Source organism: Mustela putorius, unplaced genomic scaffold (assembly GCF_011764305.1).
Source record: "Mustela putorius furo isolate JIRA1106 unplaced genomic scaffold, ASM1176430v1.1 tig00000107_pilon_pilon_pilon, whole genome shotgun sequence".
Classification (NCBI taxonomy): Eukaryota; Metazoa; Chordata; class Mammalia; order Carnivora; family Mustelidae; genus Mustela; species Mustela putorius.
In genome coordinates, this window is record NW_025421284.1 from 4,770,798 (window position 1) to 4,783,045 (window position 12,248).

The 12,248-nt window shown below is 59.9% G+C and overlaps 1 protein-coding gene across 1 annotated transcript in view; it reads left to right on the forward strand.

Annotated features, from left to right (window-relative positions):
• The first annotated feature begins 1,000 nt into the window (after window positions 1-1,000).
• Window positions 1,001-12,248, forward strand: part of SLC6A3 (solute carrier family 6 member 3) — a 34,323-nt gene continuing 23,075 nt past the window's right edge. The window contains exons 1-3 of the mRNA XM_004768387.3: window positions 1,001-1,312; window positions 2,466-2,597; window positions 8,093-8,318. Of these exons, the coding sequence (XP_004768444.1) occupies window positions 1,027-1,312; window positions 2,466-2,597; window positions 8,093-8,318 (644 nt within the window). The 5' untranslated portion in view covers window positions 1,001-1,026. The remainder of the gene's footprint in view (window positions 1,313-2,465; window positions 2,598-8,092; window positions 8,319-12,248) is intronic.

The window sequence follows — 12,248 nt, forward strand, 5'->3', positions numbered from 1 at the left end:
TGTGCGCTTGTGCACATGCGTGTGTTTGCAGCTGAGGCAGTGCTGATGGGTCCGCATACCGGAAGTGCTATTTGAAGCTCTCTGGGCCGGTCCACATGTAACTGCTCTCGTGGACTGTGTTACACGCGGCTTTATGAAGGTGCCCGGAAGCAATTCCTTGGTAGAGTTACTACCTAGGAACTCGTCTGCCCGCAGGTAAAGCGGGTCAGTGCTCTGCTGTGCCCGCCTCCTCCAGGCAGGCACGGCATCCCTGGGCCACAGGAGTGCACCCTGTGGGCATTCCTGGAAGAAGCTGTTGGAATCGCTGTCTTGAAACTTGCATCATTGCGGCTGATTTGGGTTATAAGGATTTGCTCTCTGCTTTTACTGCTGTGTGTAAAGAATACATACGCACTGTTGTAAAAACTTTTTTTTTTAAAGATTTTATTTATTTATTTCAGAGACAGAAGAGAGAGCACCGCAGGTGGGGTGGGGTGTGGCAGGGGGAGGGGCAGAAGCAGTCTCCCCACTGAGCAGGGAGCTGGACTCAACGTGGGTGTCGATCCCAGGACCCTGAGATCATGACCTGAGCCGAAGGCAGACACTGAACCGACTGAGGCACCCGGGTGCCCCGAAAGACTTACATTTGGGTGCTAGGTGAAGATTGCGAAACTAATCCCTGGCCATGTGGGGAGGGTGGAGGTGACGTTCGGCAGCATTACTTGAAGCAGAACCGGAGGGTCTACAGCTTTGCACTGTAATTGGCACAGAGAGGGCCGCCAGGGAAGGAGGGAGCAAGGTGGCATCTGTCGTGAGGTTTCCAGGACCCACCCCCGCCCAGCCCCCGCGAGATCTAGCCCGTCTCCTGCTGCCTCCACCTTGGCTCTGTCAGTCTAGCTGCTTAGAATGGATTCTGCCCCAAAGACATGGAGAGAGTTGCCTCCGAGCTCTGCCGCAGTGGTTCGGGCTCCTAACCCATCGCGGTTCTGTGTGTGCTTCTTTTCCCACTGCAGGCCCTGAGCGCGGAGCCCGAGGCTCCGTCCACCCATGAGCGAAAACAAGCGGCCGGCGGCACCGATGTCGTCCGCCGCGGCCCCTGCTAAGGAACCCAACGCCATGGGCCCCAAGGCGGTGGAACTCGTCCTGGTCAAGGAGCAAAATGGGGTGCAGCTCACGAACTCCACCCTCGCCAACCCCACGCAGACGCCCCTGGGCACCCAGGAGCGGGAGACCTGGAGCAAGAAAATCGACTTCCTCCTGTCCGTGATCGGCTTCGCGGTGGACCTGGCCAACGTCTGGCGGTTCCCCTACCTGTGCTACAAAAACGGCGGCGGTGAGTCCCGGCCGCTGGGAGGCCGCGGCTCCTGCCTGCGCCCGGGCGGGGCCCGCATTTGGGGTAGGGGGCCGCGCAGACGTAGGAGCAGAGGCCCCGCAGCCTCCTGCGGGACCTGCCCTCCCCAGCCGGGACGCTGAGCCCAGGAGGAGGTGCTGGGAGGCACTAGGGCTCTGCCCTCTGTTTCCAAAGATGACTGTTGCTCTGGAAAGAAAGTCCTCGAACACCCTTAGTCTTGGGCCAACTTCAGTCCGTGTTATGAGCGTGCACGGAGGCCCTCGACTTGGGAGCAGAGCCCTCATCTCGCTCCCCGAACGCGCCCAGCCCGAGAACCACACCAGCCGGCTCCAGGCTCCAGGCAGAGCAGGAAAACAAGGGACCGCGTCACCCACACGTTGAAGCCAGTTCAGCGGGTGCTCGCTCCCCCGTGGGCTCTTGTGGCCTGTCAGTCCCTCGAGGCTGCGCGAGGAGGGTCTGGAGGAGCCCCCCGGGGAGGGCCTTCCAGCACACCCGCCCTGAGGGGGTAGCACGAGGCCTGAGCAGAACAGCGGGGCCTCCCTCCGCCCCCTCCCCGTCCCAGGAAGGGAGGTGCAGCAAAGACCCCTCACCCGACGCAGAGCCGTGGGGCCCTGGATTCATGCTTGGGGCAAGTGCAGCTCCAGGAGGACGGGGTGGCATGCTGCGGGGACTCCAGCTCCTCCAGCGCCCCTGTCCACTGCAGCCTCGGACCGAGGTGGACGCTGAAGACGGGGAACTGGGGATGGGTGGCACAACCCCCATAGGGTCAGACGTGGACCTCAGAGCCCAGAGGACCGACAGCTCGAGAGGGACAGAGGCCCAGGTGTATGGGCCAGGCAGGGTGGGCAGCCCCAGGAGCCGAGCTGTCGGGGGGCCTGCCCTGCTCCGAGGCTGATCTCATGACTTGGCACAGGGGGTGGTTGGGGTTCCGCAGGGACGTGTCAGGGCACTGATGTTGGAGGGGCCCAGGCGAGGTGGTCACAGGCTGCCCCACACAGCCCGGGACTTCCCTTTGGAGGGTGACCGTGCAGGGAGCTTCCGGAGAAGCAGACGGTCGTGCCCAAGATGTGGCGATCACTGGTGATCACAGGTGGCCTCCCCAGCCCCCGGGCTGAGCCAGCTGTCCTACCCACAGGTGCCTTCCTGGTCCCCTATCTGCTCTTCATGGTCATTGCCGGAATGCCCCTTTTCTACATGGAGCTGGCCCTGGGGCAGTTCAACAGGGAGGGGGCTGCTGGCGTCTGGAAGATCTGCCCCGTCCTGAAAGGTAACGGCCCGGACCCTCCTCACACCCTCCTGTGGCACAGGCTGCGTCAGCTCAGGGCTCCCAGAGCGAGCCCCCACCTGCTGTGTGTGCTCGGTCCTGCTTCGCTAGGTCTCGGTGCCCTTGGACGTCCACGTCCCTAACTCTGTCTCTATCTCTGTCTCTGTCTCTCTGTGTGTCTCTCTCTGTCTCTCTGTCTCCGTCTCTCTGCCTCTGTCGCTGTGTCTGTGTCTCTCCCTGTCTCCCTGTCTCTGTCCCTCTCCTCCCCATACAAGGGCATGAGCTCAGACCCGTTTCCATTTGGGTCCTACTGTAAGAGGCCGCCTGACGGAGGCCTCGGGAGCCCCTGCTGTCCGGTGAGGCCGGCGTGCTAGTCGCCAGTGGTGTCGTTGTCAATGAGGCAGATAGACCAGCCCTCCGTCCGTCTGTCAGTCTGTCCTCTGCGCTCCCCCACGCATCTGTCGCTGCCTGTCCGGCTGCCGCAGGACCGCCGCAGGCTGGGTGGTCTAACCAGGGGACATTTGTTTGACCAGAGACTAGAGATGCAAAATCCAGGTGTGTTGGTAAGACTGACTCCTTCAGAGGGCTGGGGCACAGGCTCCGTTCCAGACCTTTCCTCTGCGCGTGTCTCTGGAACCAGATGTCCCTGTCCTCTAAGGACACCCATCACCCTGGACAAGGGCACGTCCCGACACCCGCGCCTTAGTTTGCCTAGCTGTACGGAGACCTGCCTCCCAGCGAGGTCGCACCACACAGCACCGGGCTTCGGCTTCAGCAGACGAGCTTTGGAGGGACACGGTGCAAGCCGTGGTGCTCTCTGTCTGTCTGTCCTCTCCGGATCCATCCGGCCCCCTGTCACCTGCGGGGCATCAGCTGTCTGTTACCGCAGCGGTCGTAGCATGTCCGTGTATCGGGTGTCCACCTGTCATCCGTCCCTCTGTCCACCACTGTCTGTCTGTATCCGCGGTCATCTGTCTGTCTGCCATATAGACTAGGCCTCTGCTCTCTTGGGGCTTCCTAGCGGCGGGCCAGCTCTCTGGGTACTCACCAAGCCCGCCGTCTGCTGCCACGAAGTCGCGGCACCAGGAAGCAGACACACGTCGTGTTGAGCCAAGGGGCTACCCCGTGGCCGGCCGTTCCGTGGTCATCTCACCCCATCCTTGTGGGGGCCCCGGGGAGGACCCACACCACATTGTCCCCCTTCTGGACATCCGGGCACCGAGGGTTAGTGGGCTTGAGGGGCTCACCCTGTCCTTCGTCAGGGTCAGAGGGCACGGGCTCCAGACCGGGCTCAAGCCCCACATCCACCTCCGGGGTGCACCTGCCCACCAGGCCACGCCGCGTCGCAGGAGCCCGTGGCCCAGGGAGGCCTCGTGGGGGAGGCCGGGGGCATGGCGTGGTCTGCACCCCCCGGCTTCCTGAGGAAACTTCCTGTAAGATCTGTCGTGGCAGTTCCTCCGAAGCGGGAAGGTCCGTGTGTTTTGCAGCCGGCGGAAGCCCTCCCGGTCTCCCAGGACGCACGGTTGGGGGGTGGATGTCGAGGTCAGAGAGGACAGCCGTCGCTCACGGAGGCTGTGCCCGGGCTGGGGCCCCGGGGCTCCCCTGCAGCAGACGCCGAGACGGGCCGTGAGGCCCCTCCCGGGCCCCGCGCCTCCTCCGAGCAGCCGCTCGCCCACCCCGGCCCCCGCCGCTTTCCCTCCGCTTGCGGCCCCGAGTCGGAGCCAGGCGCGGCCTCCGCACCTCTGCGCCATTCGCGTCCCCGGAGCGGGACCGGCCGACCCCATCTGCGCGCCGGGGGCCGGGAGTCCCTCTCACGGGGTCGCTCGCGGAAGTCAAAGCTTAAATGAGGTGCGCGATGCCGGCCTCGTCCTCCGCAAACCCCCACTGGAGGGACGCGACAGGCCGCGGGCCCGAGGGACGGCACGCGGGGGGACCCCCGCCCCGGCCGCCCCGAGCCTGCAGGGGGCTCGGCGCCTTCCCCGCGGAGGCATTTCCGTCCAGACCGAGATCAAGTGCGCCATCCTCGGGTACCCCCGGGGACGCGTGGGGGGACGCTGGCCCTGCTGCCGGCGGACTGCGGGCCGTGGCGTCCGCTTCGTGGGCTTCCAGGCTTCCCCGGGGCCGAGCCTGCACCCCCACCCGGAGCGAATCCTCTTTCCTGAGCTCCCGCGGCCAGCATTGGCTGCTTCAGAAACCGACCCTGTGCCACAGGGCCACGTCCACGCTCCACACGGCCCGACAGCTTTGTCCAGTTGTGGAAACCTGTCCGCGTGGAGGGCTGTGCCCCAGCCCGCGCGGCCCCTGTGGGTGGGCTCTCTCTCTCTCCCTGTCTCTCGCTATCTCTATCTCTCCATCTGTCTCTCCCTGTCTCTCCCTATCTGTCTCTCTCTCCCTGTCTCCCTGTCTCTGTCCCTCTCCTCCCGCACGGGCGCATGCGTGCAGACCCAGCAGAGGCTAAGCACGCCCAGCCTGACAGAGGAGTCTGTGCCTTCCTCACGGTGACACGCAGTGACCCTTGTCAGGAAGGCCGGGCTGCTCCGTGAGGACCATCTGCCGTGGCGGGCGTCCCTGATGTGCTCCTGAAGCCGGTGTCCATGCTGCTGCTGGTGTGACCCGGCTCTGGCGGGTGGTGCGGAGGGACAGGGTGGCCACACCTGCGAGGCCCGAGTGCCTGCTTCCCCAGGGTGCTCCCTTTCTGTGCCCCATGCAGACCCTGACGTGTGCCATGGGAACCCTGCCATCCTGTTTGTTTGTTTGTTTAAGATTTTATTTACTTATTTGACAGAGAGAGAGAGATCACAAGTAGGCAGAGAGGCAGACTCAGGGTGGAGGGGAAGCAGGCTCCCCACTGAGCAGAGAGCCCGATGCGGGGCTCGATCCCAGGACCCTGAGATCATGACCTGAGCTGCAGGCAGACGCGTAACCCGCTGAGCCACCCAGGCGCCCCTGCCACCCTGTTTTATGAATATAAAATAAGGCTGATATTTTGTACTCAATGGTATTTTAGTGTGAAATATCAAGCTCCTCTTTCTAAAAAGAATTTAAAGTGGCTTAAAATAAGACAAAATACACCCAGATTAACGTGAAGGTTAAAGGTTCTACAGTTAATCTAAAGAAATACTAAGGAAAAGAGGAACTGGGAACTGGTGATGAGACCTACGACCGGAACTCACGCGTGGGCCCGGGCTCCGCTGGCATCCGGCAGGAGCAGGCCCCATGGGAACGCAGGGGAGGGCTGAGCCCGCTACTCTGGGGTGGCGGGTCACTGTCCCGAGCCGGCCTGTGAGGAACGACACGTCAGGGGAGCTCGTGAGGCTCTGTCCACCCCACTCATGGCCGCTGTCCTGGGCAGCCATGCCCTTCCCCCTGAGGCACGGGCCCCTGGGGGCAGCAGCTAGTGTGCAGGAGCCTCTGGTGCCAGGCAGCCAGGGAGCGAGCCCATGTGTTCTTGGAGGCGACCTTGTCTCCCTGGAGTGAAGGTCAAAAAACCCTGGCCAGTGCAGACGGAGGGCCGTGCACTCAGCGCAGGGCTTAGCTCTTGGGTCACACAGTGGACTCCGATCGGCTTTGCTGTTGGTTCACAGGCTGCTTTGAGTTTCCCGTGTTCAAGCTGAGGTCTTGCACACAAAGTTTAAACCTTAAAACGATTTCAAGTCAGGCAGGCACAGTCGGGCACTGCCCAAGAAGACCTTCCGTGATGCTCTTCCCGACAACGTGGCTCCCGGGATCACGGTTCCCCGACGACGCAGCTCCCCAATGGCACGGCTCCCCAACGACACGGTTCCCAGGAACACAGCTGTCTGACAACACGGCTCCCCGACAGCACGGCTCCCAGGAACACGGCTGCTTGGGTGGGTTTGCTGTGAATCACAACCGAGCCTCTGTCCTCAGGAACTCAGGGAGCAGAACAGCATCCCGTTATTCAGAGCTGACCACTGCGACTCCGGAGGGGCCCTTGCAAAGAAAACTGCTGTTTGAATCATCGCCGCTTACAACACATGTTTTCCGAGAGGGTTTACGTACCAGAACGCTCTCATTTCTAGCACGTTCCTGACGCAGGATCTGTCTGATGGATACGCACGAGTAAATGTCAGGCTTCTCTTCTTGATTCCAGAGCAGGGAGAGATCTGTAGTGATGTCCCGAGCGCGAGGATCGCTTCTCCTCGGGGGGACATCCAGGAAAGACACCTGAACCACTTCCTATAAACATCGCCTTGAAGGCGTGGTTCTCCCCTAGCCACGGCCTCAGCCAGGAGCGAGCAAGACCGGGCAGAGCACCTAACCAGGCTTTGAAAGAGCAAATCAAAGCTCCAGGCCAATCGAGCCGTGTCTGCAAAGCCGTGAAGGAAGCTGAAATGCAAAGAGCTGCGTGTGGAGCCTGGTGGGCCCGGAGCGGGCAACGGAGTGCGGCTTACCAAGCACTGAGCAAGAGAGTCCTGGCCAGTGGGAGGGGCCAGAGCCACCTGCCACCAGGCAGGATGGCACAGCCCCGAAGAGTGCTTGCCACTCTGCTCTAGTTCCCCGGGAGCCAGGAGCCCCTCGATAACTGATCCTAAATCTCAGGTTTTGTGATCCTAGAAAGGTCGCCATGCAAGGCCCTGGCCTGCTTTAGGAGACTGAATGGTCAGGGATGGCCCCAGCTGACCCTGGACAGTCACATATGGCTCTGGCTGACCCTGGATGTTCATGCATGGCCCTGGCTGACCCTGAACAGTCATGCATGCTTTGGGTGACTCTGGACAGTCATGTATGGTCCCGGTCATGCATGGCTCTGGCTGACCCTGGACGGTCATGCTTGGCCCTGTGTGACCCTGGTCAGTCATGCATGCCTCTGGGTGGCCCCTAGTGGTCAGGGATGGTTTTGTGTGACTCCAGGTGGCTCTGGGTAGCTGTGAAATGAACCCTGGTGACTGTTTGCCCTGGGTAGTCTTGAGGGGGTATGAGCAGCCATGAGTGTTCATAAATGTCTCTGAATGGCTCTGGGTAGCTGTCAGTGGCCATTGAGGACCTGCATTTCTAAGGACCGTTGGTGGCCCTGGATGGCTCTGGGAGATCTGGGTCTTCCTTGGTGGCTCTGGATGTCCCTGAGTGACCCTGAATGGTTTGGGGTGATCTTTGCTGACTCTTGGTGGCCATAAATGATTCTGATGGTTTTGCATGGCCTGGTGGCCCTGGATGGCCTTGGTTGATGCCGAGTGGCTGTGAGTGGTGGTGGAGGGCCACATGTGGCCAATAGTCACCCTGTATGTCTGTGGGTGACCTGCTTCTACCAGGGTGATGCTAGATGATCTGTGTGCACACAGATGGCCGCGGTAGGTTTGGAGGTTGGGGTGCAGCCCCTTGTCTGGGATCACAGCATGAAGCCTGGCACCCTTGCTCTTGCGAGCTGTCTCTGGGTGTGCAGAGACATGGCTCAGTTTCTGGTGCGGGAGCACAGCCAGCAGGGCTGAAGGAGGGCGGGCGGGCGCGCGGCTGACGGCTCTGCTCTCCCGCCGCAGGCGTGGGCTTCACCGTCATCCTCATCTCGCTGTACGTTGGCTTCTTCTACAACGTCATCATCGCCTGGGCGCTGCACTACTTCTTCTCGTCCTTCTCCGTGGACCTGCCGTGGGTCCACTGTAACAACACGTGGAACAGCCCCAACTGCTCGGACGCCCACGCCGGCAACTCCAGCTCCGGCCCCAACGACACCTTCAGGACCACGCCTGCCACCGAGTATTTCGAGTGAGTGGGGGACCGGGGCCGCGGTGCTCACCGTGTCGGCGGCCCCAGGGAGGGAGGGACACGGGGCGGCGCCGCGCTCCCCCTGCTGCCCCACGAGGGTGCGGTGAGGACCCCTGTCCCCCTGTCCCCCCACCCCCCCGTCCCCCTGTCCCGCGCCCGCACTGTGGTCCTCTGGGCTCTTGGAGGCGCGTTCCCAAATCCTGCTTCCAGCGGCCCGGAGGCGCCCTTGGAGGGGGACGCCTCAGTGCCGGGGGAAGCAGAACAGGCCACGGCAGCTCAGTGCCACCGGGACCGTCCTTCCCCATGCACCTGCGCGGGTCCACTGGAACAACACGTGGCACAGCCCCAGCCGCTGTTAGGCTGCCTGGGGCAGGAAGGCGAGCCCGCCCGGAGTCCGCAGGGCCGCCCCCCGCCTGCGCCCGGAGTCCCCGGCCACTGTACTCCTACCGGGCCTGCGCACAGAAAACACCCTCCAGCCTTGCCAAACAGACCGGCCCTACAGGGGCCCCCGCTGTTGCTTTTCCTGACAAGTTCCTCTTTCTTTACAAACCAGCATCAGTTCTTGCCCGAGTCCCTCCTCGGCCCCCACATCCAGGGGCCTTCCCGGGGCCCTCCCGTCCCCCAGGCTCCACAGCACGTGGCCTCCATGACCTGCGGGTGCGTGGCTCTCCCCAAGTCCATTCTTCTCTGGGTCCTCTCGGAACTGGCTCCTGGCCCCCTCCCCTTGTCCCCATCTGGGTGGCTGAGGCTAGAAGGCTGTTGATGCCCCTGTGGGTGCGTAGTTTCCCCTCAGAATCCGGACACTTGCCCAGGAGCCCTCCTGAAACGATGCCGAACCCGGTCACAGCATCCGGCAATGCGCTGCCGGCAGGGGGTTCGGTGTTGGGTGGTGGGTGTTCACGGGACCGGTAGACACTCAGCACCTGGAATGACACTATGTTTCAGACTCTGAGAATCCGAATGCTTGGTTTCTGTGCCCTGTGTGGGCGCCGTGTCTCCGTGCTGGGAAGTGGCATCAAGAGGCAGGAACGTGGGAGGCAGGTTTGCCGGGTCTGGAGCTGCAGCCGGGAGCACGGGTGGTTTCCTTGAGTCGTGGTCAGAAAGAGTGTGGCCAGGGCAGGGTGATGGTCACATGCCACCGGACGTGCTGGGGTGTTTAGGAAGATGTGGTTGTTGGTTTGGGACTGGAGGAGAGCGCACGTGTGCGAGGGACAGGGAAGGGGAAGGGAGGGGCCGCGAGCCAGACGGAGCGCTCGGGAGGGACAGGCTGGTTTCAGAGGCCAGCAGAGCCCGCCTGCCATCTGTCCCTCTCGATTTGCCCGAAAGACAGCAGCTGCGAGAAAGGGAGACTCGGGGAAGCTCTCAAGGGTGTGGATGGGAATTGCTGTGCGGAGCAGGTGACAATGGAGGAAGAGAAAGCCGTTTGCTCTTCTTGGTGGAGAACACTGCTCTGCTGTTGACCAGGTGTAAGGCGCCTCCTTGCCGGACCGGGCCTGGGCTGCACTCAGCCTGGCTGTGATCAGAGGGAAGGGGTCTGCGGGGACCCTCCGTCCCAGAAAGTGGAGAGGCAGACGCAGTGGCAGATAAGCGCCTGGGGGTCCGTGCTCAGGGCCCCCGCACCAAGGGGAACTCAGAGGTGCTCAGGGCTGGCTTGGGTTCCGTCCGTCATTACACCAACAAAATGAGGACTCAGGTTTCCAGCGAGGACGTCTCACAGTTCTGAGATGAAAATCTCACAGAGAGGTTGAAAGGCACCATGTGACACCACTGGGACCACCTGTCTTTGTTTGGAGGTCTGGAAAGGGTTCCACGGAGAAGCACGATGTCACTGCTACTTTCGTTACGTCTTACCCGAGAAAGTGGGGCCTTTGGTGTTTGCCGCAGAAGTGCTGTCCTCAGCCCCAGTTCCTGCCCACACCCCCAACTTCAGTCCCTAGTGGGCATGCACAAGGAGACACGGCAGGCTCAGAGCCGAAACCAGAGGCTCATGGCTGTCGCTCCAGGGCTGAGAGATGGTGCAGGGAACTTGCTGGACGGATGTGAAGCTGAGTCAGGACAGGACCTGTGGGCTTGGAAATCCCAAAACAGGCCATGTAACTCCAACCAATTCAAATGTCCCCCAGTTCTATAGACATTTAGCACACCTTTGCCTACTTTCTAAGGTAAACTAGAAAGCTACACGTTTGCCTCCAAGAGACAGCTTTAGCTGCCTCCACAAAGCTCCATGTGCTGTTTCCACTTCCATTCAATTCAAGGTACTCTCTGATCTGCCTTGTGATTCCCTCTTTGACTCATGGGAGACTTGGGGAGCTTCCCACTTAATTTTGAAATCTTTGGAGGTTTTCTAGATATGCTTCTATTATTGATTTCTGATTTAATTCAGACTGAGTGACATACTATACTTGTAAAGCTTCATTATCCCCAAAACATCCTGAGACCTTTGGTGCCCGGCCTGTGTTTAATCCTGGGGAGTACGGCAGGCGCACTTACAAAGAACAGGTGTTCTGCTGTCACGGGGAAGCAGCTGCCCCGTGTGCAGGATGGTGGGCGCACCTTACTGTCCACTGTCCCCCCCGCTGCGGAGAAGGAGTATTGACTCTCAACTGTGATTGTGCATCTGCCTCTCTGTCTTCCCGACTCTATCAGTGTCGACTTCATTCATGCATGTTGGGGTGGTGTTACAGAGTGTGTGTGTGTTTACGGATTTCACATCTTTGAACGGACCCCTTTGCAGTTCCAAATGTTGCTCCTGGTCACATTCCTCACCCTGAAACTGCTCTGCCTGGCAGCAGAGTGATCACCCTTGTCTCCCAATGGATCGTGTTTGCATTGGTACCTTTCCCGTCCTCGTGCTTTTAACCCGTGAGGCTTGTCTCGTGAGTGCATTTCCTGTAGACCGTGTGGAGCTGTGCCCTGCTTCGTCATTCGGCAGAACAATGTCTGGCTAGTTCTTGGGGCTCCCAGTCGGGAATTAACCCGATGGTCGGGTTTAAGTCTTTCATCCTTACTTTTTTCTATTTGTCCCATCTCTTTGTTTCTTGTCCCTCTCTGTATCCCCCCTTTTGAATTAAGTAATTTTTAGGCCCCCGTTTTAACTATGCTATTAGCTAATAAGCTTTATTGTAACTTTTGTGGTTATTTATAGGGTTTACAACACACATCTTTAATTTCTCATCGTCCACTGTCAGGTGGCATCATCCCACTGCTCATGTAATTTAGGAGCCTTGCAACACAGTTCCGTTTTCCCAGCCCGTCCCTGGCTGGGTTTTCTCCCTCCAGGATGTTATAAACTCCGTGCTATGTTGCTCCTCTTCTTGCTTTAAATAGGTACATTTTAAATAAATTTGAAATACAAGAGTAACTTGTGTATTTACCTGCGTGGCTGCTATTTCTGGTGATCTCCCATCCTTACGTGGACCCAGATTGCCATTTTGGCTTCATTTCCTTCCATCGGAGGAATTTCCTTTAACACGCCTTACAGCGTAGGCTTGCTGGCAACGAATTTTCTCTGCTTTCGTTTTCCTGAAACATATTTTGCTTTCATTTGGGGGAATTTCTTTAAATTGTGATAAATTATACACAACATGAAACGTATCATTTGGACCGTTTTTACGTGTGTTCAGCAGCACTAAGCACGCTCCCGGTGCTGCGCAGCCGTCACCACCATCCGTCTCCAGGACTTTCCCGTGGCCCAGATGGAAACTCTGCTCCCGTGCAGCACTGACTCCCTCTCCGCCCCTTCCAAGCCTGGCCCCTGGCACCCAGTGTCCTACTTTCTGACTCGATGAGTTTGATAACTCTAGGGACTTCGTATAAGAGCAGTCGTCCAGCCTTTGTCCTCTGTGTCTGCTTATGTCACTGAGCCTGATGTCCTCCAGGTGTGTAGCAGGTCTGTTTTCTTCCTTTTAAGGCGGAACAACATTCCACGGA